General features: G+C 40.9%; 1 protein-coding gene across 11 annotated transcripts in view; it reads left to right on the top strand.

Moving 5' to 3' along the window:
- FAT3 (FAT atypical cadherin 3) overlaps nt 1-19586 on the top strand; it is a 566930-nt gene that overhangs the window by 500482 nt on the left and 46862 nt on the right. For 9 of the 11 annotated variants that reach the window (XM_008171837.4, XM_042856002.2, XM_005304056.5 and 6 more), the window contains 3 exons: nt 1322-1465; nt 2689-2886; nt 5611-6409. In XM_008171837.4, the coding sequence (XP_008170059.2) occupies nt 1322-1465; nt 2689-2886; nt 5611-6409 (1141 nt within the window). Of the gene's footprint in view, nt 1-1321; nt 1466-1600; nt 2455-2688; nt 2887-5610; nt 6410-19163; nt 19415-19586 lie in introns of those variants that run through there. The other 2 variants (XM_042856003.2, XM_065581668.1) reach the window with 2 other exon arrangements.

The raw sequence follows: 19586 nt of genomic DNA, 5'->3' as shown, positions 1-19586 counted from the left end.
CAGGCTAGATAGGCACTATATATTTTTAACAGTACAGCCTTAATTTCATAATTTGCTTTAATTTCATGTTTGTGTTTAGTATAGCTGCAAAGGACACACACACACGTGCTTTATGTAAACATGTACGTAGGGCAAAATTCACCACTGGTATAAACAGGGGCAATTACATGATGTGAGCAGAGTTGCACCTGCTTACATCAGTAGTGAATTTGGCCCATTGTCTCTGATATTCTTTAGAGACAATACAGCAAGCCCAACTCTGAAATACATAGAATATAGCATATACTCTAGGACATCAATGTAGGGCTTCCTCATTCTTGTACAAAAAAAATGGATAGGCTAAACTTTCAGAAGGAGAAGCAATACTCATTTCAAAGGGGTAAACCTACGGACAGGTTAAGTTCTTAAATCCAAGGTGAGTGATAGAGGGCACAGAAGGACAAAACCAGAAAAAAATATTATTGGAAGAAATTCCAAGACAACAACCAACTCTGAATCAGCCAAAGCCTGTCATAGGAGAGAGGGAAATAAGAAAAGCCATTCCCCAGGTGCTGTTGTGATGTTTTAAACATAATGCTGCAGGCACTGTGTGGTTTGTGCTATAGTCTGAGGTAAAGACATGTCCCAAAAGCATAAAGACAACTGCTCCCCTAATGACATGTTTTGTGTGGCTGTTTCTAATAAGAACCCAGAAAAAGCTGTCTCTTTAGTGGCAGGTAGATGATATCCAGCTGCAAGCTACCTATCCAAGCCAGGGGTTACAGAGGCACTGGTGTTACTAGCCATTTAGGCCACCTCTCTATGAACTTTACCTTGGTACTTTGCAAATGCCATATTAGAAATGTTTCATGTTAGATAGATAATGAGACATGTTCTCAGAAATCATGTACAAAAGAGTCTTAGAACCCATTCCTAAAATCCTGGTTTGATTGGAATCTGACCAAAACGTTGCAATTGGCACCTGGGAAACTCAAAGTATTCTCTGTGCATGCTTGTAAGTTAAAGTTGTAATGGCTGATTTTGCATATTATACGCAAGGCACCAAGCAGTTTGTTTTCGAAGTGTACCATTATCTACAGTATGCATCATCTGGTACAGTTATTTTAATATGGTGAAGCCATTCAGATTATTGATAGCCTTATAAAACAGAGTTTGGGACACAGTGAAGCACTAACAGGGAAATGTTATACAAAGGGCAAGACAAGTAATGAGGCCAGACAGCTTTCCACAGAATGTGGTACGTGGCACACAGGATAGAAGGAATGATTGCTGAAATTTAGGACCCCTTTTGCATTGATTTAATGTTTTCACCTTTTCGCAGGTGTCTGGATATTCACTAGTTATTCAGGCAAGAGACAGCGGCATCCCTCCTTTGTCATCATCTGTAACGGTCAACATAGACATTTCTGATGTGAACGATAATAGCCCTGTATTTACACCAGCCAACTATACAGCTGTAATTCAAGTAAGTTTATCCTGCACATCAAAAACTGATCTGACCTTTAAACATGCCATTAAGTTACTTTTGATCAGCCCAAGGTATATCAAATTGTCTCCTTTCAAGCAAAGGATAAGCATGTTTTTCTTAACTCTTTGACAGGACTCTGTTTACTGAGATTCCTCAGAATCTGCCACAGATTTTACCATTTCTCCCAGCTGCTCCAGAAACTTTCCCTTTGTCTAAGAAATGTTTTTTATTCTTCTGCAATTGAAGCCGTTCCAGCTCCCATCTCGGACTCTCTTGTCTTTCCTGCCTGTCCCACAGCTAGACAAAGAATAAGCTCAAATTGTAAACAAAGGGTTCAAGCCCTCCTTGATCGGAAGGGCATGAGGCTTTGGAGAGGAGGAGAGAAGAAAATGAAAGAAATTCTGGAATTTCCATTTCCCAGACTCCTCTGAACAGAGTTTCTGCACTCTTGACTAGTGTATTCCATGTCTGGTACTTTGAAGATGGATCTATCTGTCTATGTTAGTGTTTTATACTGCCCCTAATCACTGTGGTATCTCAGTGCCTTCCCCATAAAATCAAGAGCAATTGCAAAGTCCCTAGTGGACTTCATGGAGTCTCTAGCACTTCTCCCTTTACAGGGTCAGAGCTCTCTTTGGGGTAGGTTTTTGGGGGAGGATCTATCTGTTTCAGTGTGTCCTGTGGGAAAACCATGAACATTGCATCACAATGCTGCATGATCACACTGGGATGCAGTCATGAAAAATGTTATGAAGCAGCATTGTGATATGATTACCTTCATAATACTGGGGACAGTTAAATGTTCTGACTGGCAAGCACAGCATCACCCTGGTAAATGCATGTTGGTCCTGCCAAATGGCTACCCAACCCTAAGCTGGGTGATGAGCAGACAAGATTTTATAGTTTTCTTCACTTTATTCAGTGTACGAATGGTCATGTATAATAAATACAGTGGTAGTTTAAAAAAAAAAAAAAAAGCCCCAAACCTGGACACCTCACTAGAGATGCTGTGTCAAATTCTACTATCAGTCATCTCTGTGCTTCCCGCCAAGTGAATCGTGTTGCATGTGTGTAACTGGAGCACAATGGGGAAGAATGTAAAAACTATGGGGAACTGCTGTGGAAAAAAACATGTTCTTGTGTATTCTGAATGTTATTTTAACAATATGGTGAGATACATCATTGTAATTTCTCTTTATACGCTGTGTATATGCATAAAGGAGAATAAACCTGTGGGCACAAGCATTTTGCAGCTGGTAGTGACAGACAACGATTCTTTTCACAATGGCCCCCCATTTACCTTCACCATTCTGACTGGCAATGAAGAGGAGGAATTTATGTTGGACCCACATGGAGTTTTGAGATCTGCAGTTATCTTCAAGCACATGGTAACAACTGAATACATGCTCTGTGTGCAGGTATGGCCTTATTATTGCACATCAGCACAAACCAAGAAAACTCTCTTAGTTGTCATGTCATTTTTGCCACTATTTTTATGTTGCCTGTTTGTTTTGTTTTTAATTGATTTTATTCAGTTAGTCAACATAATGCATTGCAATATACAGTGCACAAAACAGTGCATTTCCTTCACTGCTCACAAACCCAATTTCATATAAATATAAATAGGTAACCAGCCACCTTACCAATTTTATTTGTATGGAATGGGATTTGTGAGTAGGAAGCGTATGATTTAAGAGTTTCATTAATTTTTTTATAAAGCTCAGGAAGGAAAGTAGGGGAATAGAATAACAAGGAAAAAATACCTTCTGCAAATATAAACCCACAACAAAAAGAGCAACAACAAAATATTGTTATAGGGAAGGAAATCACATCAGTTCCTAAGTCCGTAAATGTAGTGATACATTTTCCGAAACAAACAAAGAATTCATGAAAATTTTCCAAGTTTGTTTAGTTTATAAGGGAGGTGAAAAAAGACCTAATAATAGAAGTCGCTACTGAGGAGCTTCGTAACCAGAGTAATTTTTGTGACGTCTAACTCAAAAGTACGGTGTCTGTTTCTCTTCATGATTTGCAGGGGGAAAACAGTTGGGTATCATTCTGCAGCAAGCCTAAAACTCATAAGCACTGAAACCAATTTTATTCTCAAGCCTTACAGGAAAAAAAAAAAAAAACTTTCCTTAGCCTTTATTATAAAACTGCCAATTTTCAGGCCAAACTAATTTTCCTGAGCAAAGTTCTTGTGTGGCTATAAATAGTGTATGTAATGGAAATGTGGTTGCAATTTTAGTGATGTACCTATGACTGTGATATAACTGGAGTAAAAGATAGACATCATAGTCTAAAATGTATCAGAACTTACAGAAAAATATTGTGCTTGACTTTTGGAGGCTTAATAGACCCTTCACATTCCTTTCGTATTTAAGGGCTTCTACAATTAAAACATTTTTAATGTTGTTTGGAGTGTTTGGACCCCACCAGCATATCTGACAGTTCAGGGCAGCTTAAAGAAGAGCCTCTCTTTCCACTCTCCCACCAGTCCTCCTTTGGTTTTTTTATTAAAATTAAATTCGGAGGAGGGTCAACAAAATTACCTTTTTAGCTTTCCAGCCCTATTCACGATGAGAAGGAGTGATTTTCAGAGGTGCTTAGCACCCACTGCTCCTACTGAAGGTATAGCATTATTAGCATTCTATATTTTTTTCTTTTTCCTTGTTGATTTTTATAACCACATTCAATTCTCCAATAAAGATCTTGGGATCAAGTGGCAGGTCTGTGTTCTTTTGTTCTGTTCTCCTTCAGAATGAGTTGTAAATCTTAATAGTGAGCTGAATAGAGCATTTTTATTACTGCACAAAAAGAACATTGATCCAAGTTTGCACAGCCTTCTGTCAGGAGGGCCTTGAGTTTTTTGTCAGACCTGCTCTGTTGCTCTCTATAAAAAGTGCAAATGATGCTATCATATGTGCTCTGGGTCACAGAGTCAGCTGTCCAAGCTCAGTTCTACTCTCATATTTTATTGCTAGTAATAGAGCATGCATCTTATTTCATCTTTGGAGGGTGATAAATTTTCTTTATTTCAAGCATGTTCCTTGAGTGATTTAGGTAAAGCAATACAGAAAGCAGTATTAAAAAAAACAACCCTAACTTTCTAAGATCCTCATAAGCTAAGCAGGGTCAAGGTGGATCAGAAACTTCTGAAGCATGCCCAGCTGCTGCAGAAAGCAGTCTTGATGATTAAGTAGGTGGCACTCTCTTCTTTGAGTCAGTACTGAACCAAAGCTCCATCAGATGCACAGGAGGGGCCATCATTCAAATGGGAGTGGGACTAAAATAAAAAAACTGACCATTTGTGGTAATTGAAGATCCCATGTAATACAATGGAGTACAAGTTCTATCTGTGGTATTCTGGTCGCATTTCAGTCTGGCTATATGTTTCCCCCTGCAGTTCACTTAGGCCTGGTCTACACTGGGGGGAGGGGGAGATCGACCTAAGATACACAACTTCAGGTACGACAATAGCGTAGCTGAAGTCGACGTATCTTAGGTCGACTTACCTCACGTCCTCAGGGCGCGGGGTCGACTGCCGCCTCTCCCCTGTCGACTCTGCTTCCGCCTCTCGCCACGGTGGAGTACAGGAGTTGACGGCAGAGTGATCAGGGATTGATTTATCGCATCTACACTAGACGCAATAAATCAATTCCCCGATAGGTCAATCACTACCCGCCGATCCAGCGGGTAGTGTAGATGTATCCTGTGATATAGTTTTCTTAATTTCCCTAAGGTGTTTTTATATTCCACATCAGAGGTGGCAGCATTGCAATGTGGGGGCAAGGTGTTTATGTATATAGTTAGTAAAGTGCTTTGAAAGAGTGTCAGGATGACAGACTATATAAATATACACCTCTACCCCGATATAACGTGACCCGATATAACACGAATTCGGATATAACATGGTAAAACAGTGCTCGGGGGGAGGGGGGCGGGGCTGCGCACTCCGGTGGATCAAAGCAAGTTCGATATAACGTGGTTTCACCTATAACACGGTAAGATTTTTTGGCTCCCGAGGACAGCGTTATATCGAGGTAGAGGTGTAGTAGTAGGGAGAAGGAGGAGGAAGAGTGAGGAGTTGTTATTATTGACTGTGATTTATTCGTGTGCTTGTTCTTTCCAAATTAAATTAGGCTAAAGATTCTGGGAAGCCTCAACAGGTGTCCCACACTTACATTCAAGTGCGAGTTATTGAAGAAAGCATTCACAAACCAACAGCCATTCCACTGGAGATTTTTATAGTCACCATGGAAGATGACTTTCCAGGGGGTGTCATTGGAAAGATTCATGCCACAGATCAAGATGTGTATGATGTTCTCACTTATACCCTGAAGTCAGAGCAGAAAAGTCTGTTCAAGGTTAACAGCCACGATGGCAAGATCATTGCCCTAGGAGGGCTAGATAATGGCAAGTACACACTGAACGTGTCAGTCAGCGATGGCCGGTTCCAAGTGCCGATCGATGTTGTCGTCCACGTGGAACAGCTGATGCAAGAAATGCTGCAGAACACGGTCACCATCCGATTTGAGAACGTTTCCCCTGAAGATTTTGTGGGGCTCCACATGCATGGGTTCAGGCGCACCTTGCGAAATGCTGTGCTCTCACAGAAACAAGATAGCCTGCACATTATCAGCATTCAGCCTGTGGCAGGCACCAATCAGCTTGACATGCTGTTTGCAGTTCAGATGCACACCAGTGGATTCTATAAGCCTGCTTATTTGATTCAGAAGCTAACCAATGCAAGGAGACACTTAGAAAATGTGATTCGCATCTCGGCTATCTTGGAGAAGAATTGTTCTGGACTGGATTGTCAGGAGCAGCACTGTGAACAAAGCCTGTCTATTGATTCCCATTCCCTGATGACCTATAGCACAGCGCGAATTAGTTTTGTGTGTCCCCGTTTCTACAGAAATGTACGCTGCACATGTAATGGTGAGTGCTACTCCCTCTTCACCTTCAATCTTTGCTACTCCCTCTTCACCTTCAATCTTTCCACATTATGGGTTAGGATGGTTTTTATTTCTCTGATGCAAATTGGAAGGGGCAGTTCAATTCATTTAGTTAAAGAGCATGTGGCAAATGTATGGTGGGAATTGATTTCTGAGGCTGGTTAAGAATTGTTCATGTTTATTGATGTAAATGGAAGATGGTGAACTTTCACCTTCTGTGACTAAAGGCCACTTTGCTGGAGGCATGGTAATCAGAGCCATCAACAAACCTTCTGCTGTGGTTTTCCACCCAATCCGTAACAGTACTGAAATGTACATAAAGTGTGGTCATGTCAGAAACTGCCCAGTCAGTATTTAGAGACTGCACCCAGCATTTTGAAAGTGAGGATGACCTTTAACCTAAGTGATAAAGATGGAAAGGCCTTTTTCATTCATATTTGGGGGGGGAGGGAATGGAAACCAATAAAGTATTTCGTTAAGTAATTGGGAGCAAGTAGTGCTTCTGACCTTTTGAGCTACACTCAGGCTTCCAGGTATGTGCATTTTTGTGTGTGGTTGGTTTTTGTTTTAACCACTGTGGCACTGGTTCATGAAATTGTTCCACAGTTTTGAAGGGATTTCATACGGGAATGGATAACATATTCACTAGGTTGCCCGTCTTCCTTCTGCTTCTGTGTACTAGGTAAAAAACCTCAAGCAGTTATAATAATAGATCTGTTCCTTCTGTTTGTGCAGTTTTCTGTTCTTCTTTCCACTTTGCTCAAGAGTGAAATAAGAAGCTGCTGTAAAATCAATACATTTAAACCTCCCTTCTCGTAAACACACACAGAGAGATGGGGCCTTGTTTTCTGCTGGTGTCAGTGGACAAAAGTCCTGTGACGTCATTGAGGCTGCGACATTTGCGTATATTGCATTTGGCCCATAAAGACTGTGCACCACATTTTGCTCTCAGATCTGTGTGGCAGATCTTCAGTCTGACAACCTAGCCTCCTTAAGGGTTTGCTCTTGCTCCCGTCGAAGTCAATGAGTGTCTTACCAGGGATTTCAGAGGGGATTGGGTCAGGCCTCAATGCATGGAACTTCAGCTGGAGTCACTTGAGTCCTGCAGAGGGGAGATAATAGGGCCCTGATAGTTGAGCGCATGTGAGAAGATTAGAATATTGGAGTTGAGATCTTTTATGCACATTTAAGGGCTAATTGTTAAACGATAGTGTTAAGTGTTTCAAACAGGTTTAGATGTATGTTATAGTAGTCCCTGCTATTATTGGCTATACAAAAGCTGTGCAATAGAGACTTTCATAGAATGGACTGCACAGTGCTATCATATCATCTAGCCAAGCCCCCAAGCCAGTGCAGGACTATTACCTACAGTATATCCTGTACTGTTTTGAAACTGTATCTTTGTCCAGTCTAGTTTTACATGTACCAATCAATGGGGAATCCATACCTATCTTGGGAGACTGATAGATCTCACTGACAGGAATTTTCTCCTGATATTCAGTTTACATTTTCCCATTCTTATTTTCATTCCATTGTTGCTAATTATACCCCTTGTTTACCATCCTGAGCAGTTAACCTTGGTCCGTGGCATGTGTTCCCTTCGGATACTTGTAGAAAATTAACCTGCCTCAATCTCTTTAGTTTTTGTTAAAGCAAACCATAGATAGTTCTTTTAATCCATCTTTCCTCAGAAATGTGTGTGTGTGTATTCTGTATGATAAAACATAATGAGTGTGTATCTGCATATTTATATGCATATAAATATAGCAAGTGGAAAAATAGTATACAAAATACTAGGATGGATTTCCTCATGGTTCTTTTAACGTGATAGCTTTGGCAAGACACATTCAGCAGAATCAGTGTTCTACTATATTTGTTTCTAGAGTAGTTTAATGATGTAGCCAAATAAATATTGATAGATTGAAGCATGACAAACCCATTAAAATATTGCATATGTTTTCACTGATCAGATTCAGTTATAACCCAGGAAGCCTGAGTTTGAGCTAATTCACACATTCTTGAAATATGTATCAGACTTGGAACGTAGTTCCCACTGCCAGATGTCAAAGATATGCACAAATTATGCATGCCAGCTGTGCATAACCTAGATTACCTTTATGAGCAAACTGAGCTATCTAGCACCAGAATGCCAAGAGACTGTTAAAGCAGGTAACTTGTGAACCTCTAAAGATTCAGCAGCTCACTTCAGGTAGGATAAAGTCCAAAAGTTCAGATGCCTCAGTCTGAACCTTTAGAGTCAATAACTAAAAAAATCTTGCAATAACAGGCTAACTCCTGAGATTTCTGGCATTTGTGCTTCCAGTCATGTGAAAAGTACTGGAATAAAGAGCCATTCTCTTGATATTTTGGTGTTTCAGAGGCAAAAATGATAGTTTCGTGTTATATTATCCTTTTAAAAAAACTTAAAGATTTGGTTTGGTTTTAGTTTTAGGACAAAGGTTCATGGAGGGGGGGGGGGGTAGATTAGTTTTGTTGGAACCAATTTGTCCATAAAGTCTTGTTCACAGTCCCATTTCTAGCCCCTGTTAAGGAACTTTTATGAGGAGCATAATTTGCACTACACTGGGCAGTTTTTGAAACCATGGGTTTCTGTTAGTCTTAAAGGTGCCACAGGACTCTCTGTTGCTTTTTGTTAGGGAAGAGGATCGAATATGGTTCTGACTTAATCATTCAGGAGCCTTGTGAACACTGTCCCCAAAAGTGTTGTGTGGAAGTGAAAGCTCACACCTCTATATTAGAGTGCATATGGCTTCTTCTACAGTGTGACAGGAATAGATTCTTCTGTCTTGTACCAAAATCTAAATTCATGGGAGGAAAGAAGGAATCTAGGCTTTAGGTCTTGTGGAGCTATACCTGGTACATTCTGAAGGAAAGCAGAAATAACTAAATATAATGTGCTGTGATCCTCTGCCACTAATAAATAAATAAAAGGGCCCAATTTTTAGAGGTGCTGTGACCCCTCAGGTCCCATTGTAAGAGTTGAGAGCACACAGCACCCGCGAAGAGGTCCTCAGTACCTCTCATGAATGGATCCAATGCGTCCAGTCCTACACCATTGAACTCAAGTGCCAACACCAATGTGCCAGACTCCCACTCTCTGCTCATTCAAATTCCTCCAAAAGACCCACTGACTCCCATAAAGCCCACACACAGATCCTGCCCCTTGTAAGCCATCATGGTAGTACAGCTAAGAAGACTGAGTGAGAGAGGAGGATCGTATCTTTCCATCCAGTCTGCACTTAGGCATTAAATAAAAATGGTCTGATTTTTCCAAGGTGCCGAACACATTGTGTGGTATAGGAGGGTCATTTTAATTGTTGGGCGCCATGTAATTTTATTTTAAACATTACTAGAAATACTTAGTTTAGAGAAATGGTTGGCCAGCTCTTACTAATTGTTTCTTTTATTGCTATATTATGGGTGTGACTCCCACTACTCAGTCATAGAAGTTCTTCTATGTATCTTAGGAGACCATGATTAAGACCAAGCAAAATAATCACAGTTATTAATTGTGGTCATTTTACTAGTGAAGAAAGAAAGAGAAAGCATTAAATAAAATAACACAAATGAGAAAACAAATATAATAATACTGATACTTCTATTACGATCTCTCCTATATTATATCTTTCTATGGAGGTCTTTTAGCAGAGATTACACCTTTTAGAGTGGATTCCCTTGGCGGTGGTGGGGTGCTTTTTGGTTTTTGGTAAGTTCAGACCAAAATATAGTATTATCCCGAATTGAGCTTTAGTATCTTATTAGATACTTAAAAATGTGGATAAACAGGCAAAAAAAAATGTGTTTAAAGGCAAGTGAAGCCTGGCTAGTTATTAATAATAACTAAGCAGTTTGTAGTTGGGCAAAGTAACAATCTTAACTAAATCCTCTGAAATCAAAGGAAATATTTAAATTAGTTAATTAAAAGAAGCTATCTTAAAACAGGCCAATTACAAATATTAAGAATCCTAGGTGTAATTAAATCCCACTATTTCTCTGTTTACCAGTGTTTATCCCATCTCCTCTCCAGCAATACATTGCCTAACCAGCTGGTGATTATCAGGAGAAACTGTTAATATTTTAAATTACAATAGCATTCCAGTATCCCAATAAAATCATTATATGAATTTAAATCTAATCGCTTGTCAGTGTTTTAGTTAACTTCTCTCACCTGTCCATGTTGAAGTTTGGGGAGGTCTTCCTTGGGTTGGTTTCTTCTTGAGTCTTCTCTGTTTTTCTTAATTGTCTGTGGCAGCTTGCTTGTAGAGATGCACAGGATCAGTTGTGGCGTGTTTGCTGTCTAAGCAGAATAGCAGGGAGTGTGTGTCTGAGAGGTGCTCACTTTGGACTCTTTTATATGCATCTTCTTCCGATTTTTAGGAAATTTACAGGAAAACACACAGGCTTGTTTCTTTTCAAAGTTGGTTGCTGTCACCTTTTCATTGGCTTGATGCCTTCAGGGTTGGCTTAGATGACACTTTCAGCTCCTGAATATACAATCTGTTTAATGAATATGCAACATTTCTTTCATTGCCTTTGTTCTTCTTGTGGACGAAAGCATCAGATAACTTTCAAAGCTAGTTTTAAATGTTTCTTTTTATTTGATCCATCCTCTGAGATATTCTTTCAACTTTATTAGAGTTTGACAGAAAATGAAATTCTGTTTTGAAAAAGTCCAAACACCCCTGTTCTTTATATAAAAGATTTCAGTTCTCCAAACAGTTTTTTAAAATTAAAGTTTTTTTACAGCTTAGATAATATAAAAAAGTGTTGATTCTTGTCATAGTTTTAGAAGAGATGATTCCTGTCTTCTGGAGTTGGATGAGGGTTTGCTTGCACACTGCCAGTAATTAATTGGCATCTTATTAATATAAATATTCTATACTTAAATGGCTTCATATTAGTACACATTTATAGCATCAAATTACCTTGCTATATTTGTATATTAAACATATTACTATTCCTACATTTAAATATCTTTGCAAACATACATCTCCAAAGGTGTTTGTCATTTCAACATTTAAGAAATAACAAAAGTTTAAAACATCTCCGACAACATGTTTTTCTCTAAAGATTTTAAGAACACAAGTAAGTTTTCTTGCAAGAGGGTGGAGGTTGGTAGAACCCACAGTACCTAGATGTATCGCTCTGATACACCCTACGTTCCAATCATATTCAGGTTTCTTCCTAAAACATGAATGTTTTACATGGTTTGTTATCTTGATCTTTGCTTGTCCTTGGGAGATAGGAGTAGAAATCTTCCTGAATTTCTTTGATTAGCTTTAACATTTTGTAACATAACTAGCTAAACATGTGTATTGTTATATTTCTAAGCATCCTGGCTATAACGTTCTTGTAACTATATCTTAATGTTCAATAAATGCGTAAACAGGTTTAAGAACATAAGAGCGGCCGTACTGGGTCAGACCAAAGGTCCATCTAGCCCAGTATCCTGTCTTCTGACAGTGACCAATGCCAGGTGCCCCAGAGGGAATGAACAGAACAGGTTATCAAGTGATCCACCCTGTCGCCCATTCCCGGCTTCTGGCAAACAGAGGCTAGGGACACCATCCCTGTCCATCCTGACTAATAGCCATTGATGGACCTATCCTCCATTAAAGTTTGTAATGACCTAATAAAAAATAAGTTGTTATAATATAATTAATATCATTTTTGCATTAATACCAAGATCTCTCCCCTACAAAATGTATGCTGCCTTTGAAGCCAGTGCATCACCCAAGGTTGGAAAAAGTTGACTGTAGTCCATTCTCTTTGAAGCACAGTACTTTTGAACCGCTAAAGTATAGATTACATGCAAGGTGAGACAGACCCCCCACGCCCCCAAGATAATCAGCCTTTGGAATTCTGTGCCCCACAAGATATCAGCATTTTCCACGTGTCTCAGATTTTAGAAGAGGTATGGTTTGAGAGAGACTTGGCCCTGGAGTGAAAGGGGCGTGATTTTTAAGAGGAAGAAAGGAATTGTCACTGGGTTGTGTAGGAGATGGGATTCCCTTATGGTACCACATAATGGGTATCAATGAGGAGAACTGCTGTTGATAGTCAGAGCATTGAGGTAGAGGATGTTGCAGAGAACTGGTATAAAACATGAGGAATGAGGCCCAAAGGTGTGTGAGGCAAGTAGAGACAGGCAGAGTGGGAATTGCTACAGACTGAATCATAGAATCATAGAATATCAGAGTTGGAAGGGACCTCAAGAGGTCATCTAGTCCAACCCCCTGCTCAAAGCAGGACCAATTCCCAGCTAAATCATCCCAGCCAGGGCTTTGTCAAGCCGGGCCTTAAAAACCTCCAAGGAAGGAGACTCCACCACCTCCCTAGGTAACGCATTCCAGTGTTTCACCACCCTCCTAGTGAAATAGTTTTTCCTAATATCCAACCTGGACATCCCCCACTGCAACTTGAGACCATTGCTCCTTGTTCTGTCATCTGCCACCACTGAGAACAGCCGAGCTCCATCCTCTTTGGAACCCCCCTTCAGGTAGTTGAAGGCTGCTATCAAATCCCCCCTCATTCTTCTCTTCTGGAGACTAAACAATCCCAGTTCTCTCAGCCTCTCCTCATAAGTCATGTGCTCCAGACCCCTAATCATTTTTGTTGCCCTCCGCTGGACTCTTTCCAATTTTTCCACATCCTTCTTGTAGTGTGGGGCCCAAAACTGGACACAGTATTCCAGATGAGGCCTCACCAATGTCGAATAAAGGGGAACGATCACGTTCCTCGATCTGCTGGCAATGCCCCTACTTATACAGCCCAAAATGCCGTTAGCCTTCTTGGCAACAAGAGCACACTGTTGACTCATATCCAGCTTCTCGTCCACTGTGACCCCTAGGTCCTTTTCAGCAGAACTGCTACCTAGCCATTCGGTCCCTAGTCTGTAGCAGTGCATGGGATTCTTCCGTCCTAAGTGCAGGACTCTGCACTTGTCCTTGTTGAACCTCATCAGGTTTTTTTCTGCCCAATCCTCTAATTTGTCTAGGTCCCTCTGTATCCGATCCCTACCCTCTAGTGTATCTACCACGCCTCCTAGTTTAGTGTCATCTGCAAACTTGCTGAGAGTGCAGTCCACACCATCCTCCAGATCATTAATAAAGATATTAAACAAAACCGGCCCCAGGACCGACCCGTGGGGCACTCCACTTGAAACCGGCTGCCAACTAGACATGGAGCCATTGATCACTACCCGTTGAGCCCGACGATCTAGCCAGCTTTCTATCCACCTTACAGTCCATTCATCCAGCCCATACTTCTTTAACTTGGTGGCAAGAATACTGTGGGAGACAGTATCAAAAGCTTTGCTAAAGTCAAGAAATAACACATCCACTGCTTTCCCCTCATCCACAGAGCCAGTTATCTCATCATAGAAGGCAATTAGGTTAGTCAGGCACGACTTCCCCTTCGTGAATCCATGCTGACTGTTCCTGATCACTTTCCTTTCCTCTAAATGTTTCATAATTGATTCCTTGAGGACCTGCTCCATAATTTTTCCAGGGACTGAGGTGAGGCTGACTGGCCTGTAGTTCCCCGGATCCTCCTTCTTCCCTTTTTTAAAGATGGGCACTACATTAGCCTTTTTCCAGTCATCTGGGACCTCCCCTGATCGCCATGAGTTTTCAAAAATAATGGCTAATGGCTCTGCAATCTCACCCGCCAACTCCTTTAGCACCCTCGGATGCAGCGCATCCGGCCCCATGGACTTGTGCACGTCCAGTTTTTCTAAATAGTCCCGAACCACTTCTTTCTCCACAGAGGGCTGGTCACCTTCTCCCCATGCTGTACTGCCCAGTGCAGCAATCTGGGAGCTGACCTTGTGCGTGAAGACAGAGGCAAAAAAATCATTGAGTACATTAGCTTTTTCCACATCCTCGGTCACTAGGTTGCCTCCCTCATTCAGTAAGGGGCCCACACTTTCCTTGATTTTCTTCTTGTTGCTAACATACCTGAAGAAACCCTTCTTGTTACTCTTAACATCTCTTGCTAACTGCAACTCCAAGTGTGATTTGGCCTTCCTGATTTCACTCCTGCACGCCTGAGCAATATTTTTATACTCCTCCCTGGTCATTTGTCCAATCTTCCACTTCTTATAAGCCTCTTTTTTGCATTTAAGATCAGCAAGGATTTCACTGTTTAGCCAAGCTGGTCGCCTGCCATATTTACTATTCTTTCTACACATCGGGATGGTTTGTTCCTGCAACCTCAATAAGGATTCTTTAAAATACAGCCAGCTCTCCTGGACCCCTTTGCCCTTCATGTTATTCTCCCAGGGGATCCTGCCCATCTGTTCCCTGAGGGAGTCAAAGTCTGCTTTTCTGAAGTCCAGGGTCCATATTCTGCTGCTCTCCTTTCTTCCTTGTGTCAGGATCCTGAACTCGACCATCTCATGGTCACTGCCTCCCAGGTTCCCATCCACTTTTGCTTCCCCTACTAGTTCTTCCCTGTTTGTGAGCAGCAGGTCAAGAAAAGCTTTGCCCCTAGTTGGTTCCTCCAGCACTTGCACCAGGAAATTGTCCCCTACGCTTTCCAAAAATTTCCTGGATTGCCTGTGCACCGCTGTATTGCTCTCCCAGCAGATATCAGGGTGATTAAAGTCTCCCATGAGAACCAGGGCCTGCGATCTAGCAACTTCTGCTAGTTGCCAGAAGAAAGCCTCGTCCACCTCATCCCCCTGGTCTGGTGGTCTATAGCAGACTCCAACCACGACATCACCCTTGTTGCTCCCACTTCTCAACTTTATCCAGAGACTCTCAGGTTTTTCTGCAGTATCATACCGGAGCTCTGAGCAGTCATACTCCTCTCTTACATACAACGCAACTCCCCCACCTTTTCTGCCCTGCCTGTCCTTCCTGTACAGTTTATATCCATCCATGACAGTACTCCAGTCATGTGAGTTATCCCACCAAGTCTCTGTTATTCCAATCACATCATAGTTCCCTGACTGTGCCAGGACTTCCAGTTCTCCCTGCTTGTTTCCCAGGCTTCTTGCATTTGTGTATAGGCACTTAAGATAACTCAATGATCGTCCCTCTTTCTCAGCATGAGACAGGAGTCCTCCCCTCTTGCGCTCTCCTGCTTGTGCTTCCTCCCAGGATCCCATTTCCCCACTTACCTCAGGGCTTTGGTCTCCTTCCCCCGGTGAACCTAGTTTAAAGCCCTCCTCACTAGGTTAGCCAGCCTGCTGGCGAAGATGCTCTTCCCTCTCTTCGTTAGGTGGAGCCCGTCTCTGCCTAGCACTCCTTCTTCTTGGAACACCATCCCATGGTCGAAGAATCCAAAGCCTTCTCTCCGACACCACCTGCGTAGCCATTCGTTGACTGGAAGGAGCTGGGAAGAATTTGGAGCCAGCAGAGGTGGTCAGATATCCCAGCCAGTTCCACTAAAACCTGGGACAAATTCCCAGTTATAGAGTAGAACAGATGAAGATGCCTGGTCACCCTAATCCAAGAGTACAACTGCAGTACTGCCAACCCAAGCATTCAAAAATTATGAGTCAGACCTCCCCCACACCCCCAAAAAAATCATGAGATTGTTTTAAAAATTGAGGTTTTTTACAATAATAAGTTTGGGGTTCTTTTTATTTGCCTTGGTATTTGTAGCCTTTAGGAGTCACTTTCAAATTTTTTTCTGCAACCAAGAGAGTTTAACATTTATTTTTTAAAATGAAATCTGAGATTTTTTTAGGTAATCACATGTATCCAGGAGCTGGGGCTTTCAGAAAAACACAAAACACCGAGACTTGGCAACACTGCAAATGGGATTACATGGTTCTGGGTGATTCTTTCTTATATATACAGGGATGAAGTAATTGCCACAGTTAGAAATGAGAAAGTATTTTCCTCTTTGTCATACTGGCAGGGACCTTGGAGTAGCTCTACCTCTTCCTAGAGCAATAAACAGAGATCATCTGTCAAACCCCCTTCCAAAATTTCCTGTCAGTTACTGGTTGACCCTAACTCCATGTTTCTGTGCAATTCCTTCTTGGAAACAGAATTATTAATAGTAATGTGAGTTACATGGGAATGCCATGGATTTTCAGGACTTGCCTAGGGGAAAGAAAATCAATCCTAGTCCATATTGTTGAATCTCTTTCAGAAAGAACAAAGAATGGTAAAAATGCTGGACTTCAGAGTGGAAATGTGACAACTAAATTATTGTATTTCAACTCTGGCTGTGGATAACATATCCGTGAATTATTTTACAAGTTTACTCAGTGTGGTTATGAAATCAGCCTGAACATGCACATTAGCTAAAACAATGCAATACAGTAGTGCATGATTTGTAGCTTATGCACTTATAACCATACAGATAGGCATAAAACATTTCTTCTCCCAGGTTTGAATATTTTAAAACTTCGGTCACAGCTGTGAAATCCACAGGATGAATAAAAAGTTAATTTGCTTGTAGTTTATCTAAAAAAACCATTCATAGTCTGCCAGGGTAAGCTTACATCTTCGTAGTGATAATAAATATATTAGATTCTTTCCATATACTTTTGGACCATGGAATGATGAATCTGAACTACAAATCAAGAGTTAGAATCAGCTAAAAAGTGGCAGAGACTGATAGAGAAGCCAAGTATTGATTTATTGCTTAATGTCAGAGATTTTAATCAAAGGTTAAAGGGTTGTGAAAATGTGCAATGCCACATTCTGAAATCTCAGCAGTTCAGCATATTCACAAGCTCTGGGGCTTTTGCCCAAGTGACTTGTCTATTTGTCAGCTACAGAGAGGCTCACGTAAATTACTGCCTTACATAAGGTTTAAGTATCTTCAAAGAACAGATATACCGTGCATAAAGAGCATACACCTAATAAGAATGTATTGAAATAGCTGATGGAATTGAACAGTAAATTATAACCTTTCTGTGGAATATTTGTACCATTCTCTAGAGAATTATGTCCTTGATATAGAATTCTATAGGATTGTGGTTGTTTAAAAAGAAAAACAAACAAACAAAAACATCTATGGAAAATATCTTTCTCAGTTAAATTCTGTATTTTTAGAATATTTTCTTTAGAACCCTATTAAATTAAATTTCCATAGAAGCCTGTTGATTTAATCCCTATTAGTATCTATAGGAGTTGAAATGTGATAATATATTAGTAGTGTTATGCATGAGAGGCAAGGTGGGCGAAATAAGATCTTTTATTGGACCAATTTCTGATGGTGAAAGAGACATGCTTTTGTGCTTACACAGAGCTCTTCTTGATTATTATGCATGTTAATATACCCTATTACACTGATTAATAAAGATTGCCATGCATCATTTCACATCAGTGCTCATTTACTTCACAGACGTCTCAAACAAATGTTTGACAAAGGAGGGGAGGTGTTAAAAGATTAAACTGACTGTGTTGCTCGTCAAGCATAGACATTGATAGTCTCTGCCATATTTGTAGGCAGATCATCTCCACTTTGAAACCTACAGTAATAAGTTTTCTGTTTCCAGAACATACCTACCGTGCCAGGTAACTTGAGCTATGCTTAGTCTGAGCCATGCTTGGCTTGTACAAAAGTGTGTTAGCAGTAACGTAGTCTCTTTCATAACTGTAAGGAGTGGGAGGGGATTGCCCTATTACAAGTTCATTACTTTCTTTATGCCCTATAAATAAAATACATACACTAACAAAAAACCCAAAACCCACATTCAAATGACATTAAGGTTGTGACACAAAGCAGGAACAGCAAATATTCAATAAGGGGCACTCTCCTGTCCTTAAATCTGCTCCAAGATGTATTAATTTAAGTTTGACAGACGAGGAAGTGCTAACCCTATCCATCCCCCACCACTGGCCCTCTCTCTGTTCAAGCCCTAGATACAAATCAACAAAAACAAATAAATCTCAAGCATAGGCAGGCGTGCACAACCACATGCATTTCACTAGAAGTCCCACAAACTCATCCAAGGGCAGAACTTGGCCCAGTGCATGTTAATTTCCTTTGCATTTCTTTGTGGTGGCTAAAAAGAAAGTGTCTCTTTCTAGAAACATTTGAGGATTGATATGATGAGCTTCAGTGGCTCCCTCAGAGGCTGTGTGGTCATTTGAATTGTGGTTTACAGTGTTTACATGCCTTTCCAGACTGAGCTAATTTAAATATATATGTATTTAAGGGCTTTTAAAATGACAAAATAAGGTCCTGATCCAGAATCCATTAAATTCAATGGGAACTTTCCATTGACTTCCATTAGCTTTAAATCAAGCCCTGAGCAGCCATCTGAATTTGTTGGGTGTTACATATTTAGGGAATTTTTGAAGTGCTTGCAGTGCCTGTGTTGTAAGGAAAGATTTTAAGCAAGGTTTAGACCTTAGGGACTCAATTCTGCCTCCAGACTACCCCTTGAAGTCAGCAGGAGATCTTCATGGATATAGGTCAGACCAAAATTATGTCCCATGTTGGCAAACCTAATCAAAATTCTTATGAAAGTACTGACGGTGCCTCAGCTGTCATGACTTTTCAAAGTTTAAGTAATTTTAACCCATTTACATATGCCACTAAATACAGTTTGAGTATTTTAAGGATTATTTTGCCCAATTTAAGTCTGTAAAGTGAAGCTAGCTATTTAGAGTGTTAACCTTCTCCTGTCTTAAAAATATATAATTTAAAATAACCCATCTGATTATTTTTTAAATGTCGCCACCCTGATTCCTACTTAGCTTCAAAGACAGGAAAATCCTGTCCACTCCTCCTTTTTTGTCCAGGATCCCAGATGCAGTGGAATGGATGCAGCCACATTTGGAAGGGAGGGTGCAGGATTTGTGGCGCCTAGCAGTGTATCCAGAATCCAGCTTTATGGGGTTGCTTTCCTCTTCTGGAAGGATCAGCATGCCACTGTGGAGCGTGAGGATACTGCAGTGCCACCTGCACAAGGAGCTCTCCTTACAACTGTGCAGCCTGGGCGTGGCTATCCTTCCTGCCTGCACAGAATTCTCCAGACTTGAGGCAAGGCAGAAGAAGGATGTAGCCCCTAGTAATGTATTTCATGGGTCAGCTGTAGATCCCCCTCCAGAGAGGGGGTTTGGGACGAAACACTGGCAAAGCCATCATGACACCAGTGAATTGGTCATAATTGTTTATTATTATATGTATTGATTGATTTGTCTTATGGCAGCACCTACGCACCC

This window comes from Chrysemys picta, chromosome 1, assembly GCF_011386835.1.
Source record: "Chrysemys picta bellii isolate R12L10 chromosome 1, ASM1138683v2, whole genome shotgun sequence".
NCBI classification, from domain to species: Eukaryota; Metazoa; Chordata; order Testudines; family Emydidae; genus Chrysemys; species Chrysemys picta.
The sequence above is the reverse complement of the archived record's forward strand: the minus strand, read 5'-3'. Positions and strand labels throughout refer to the sequence as shown.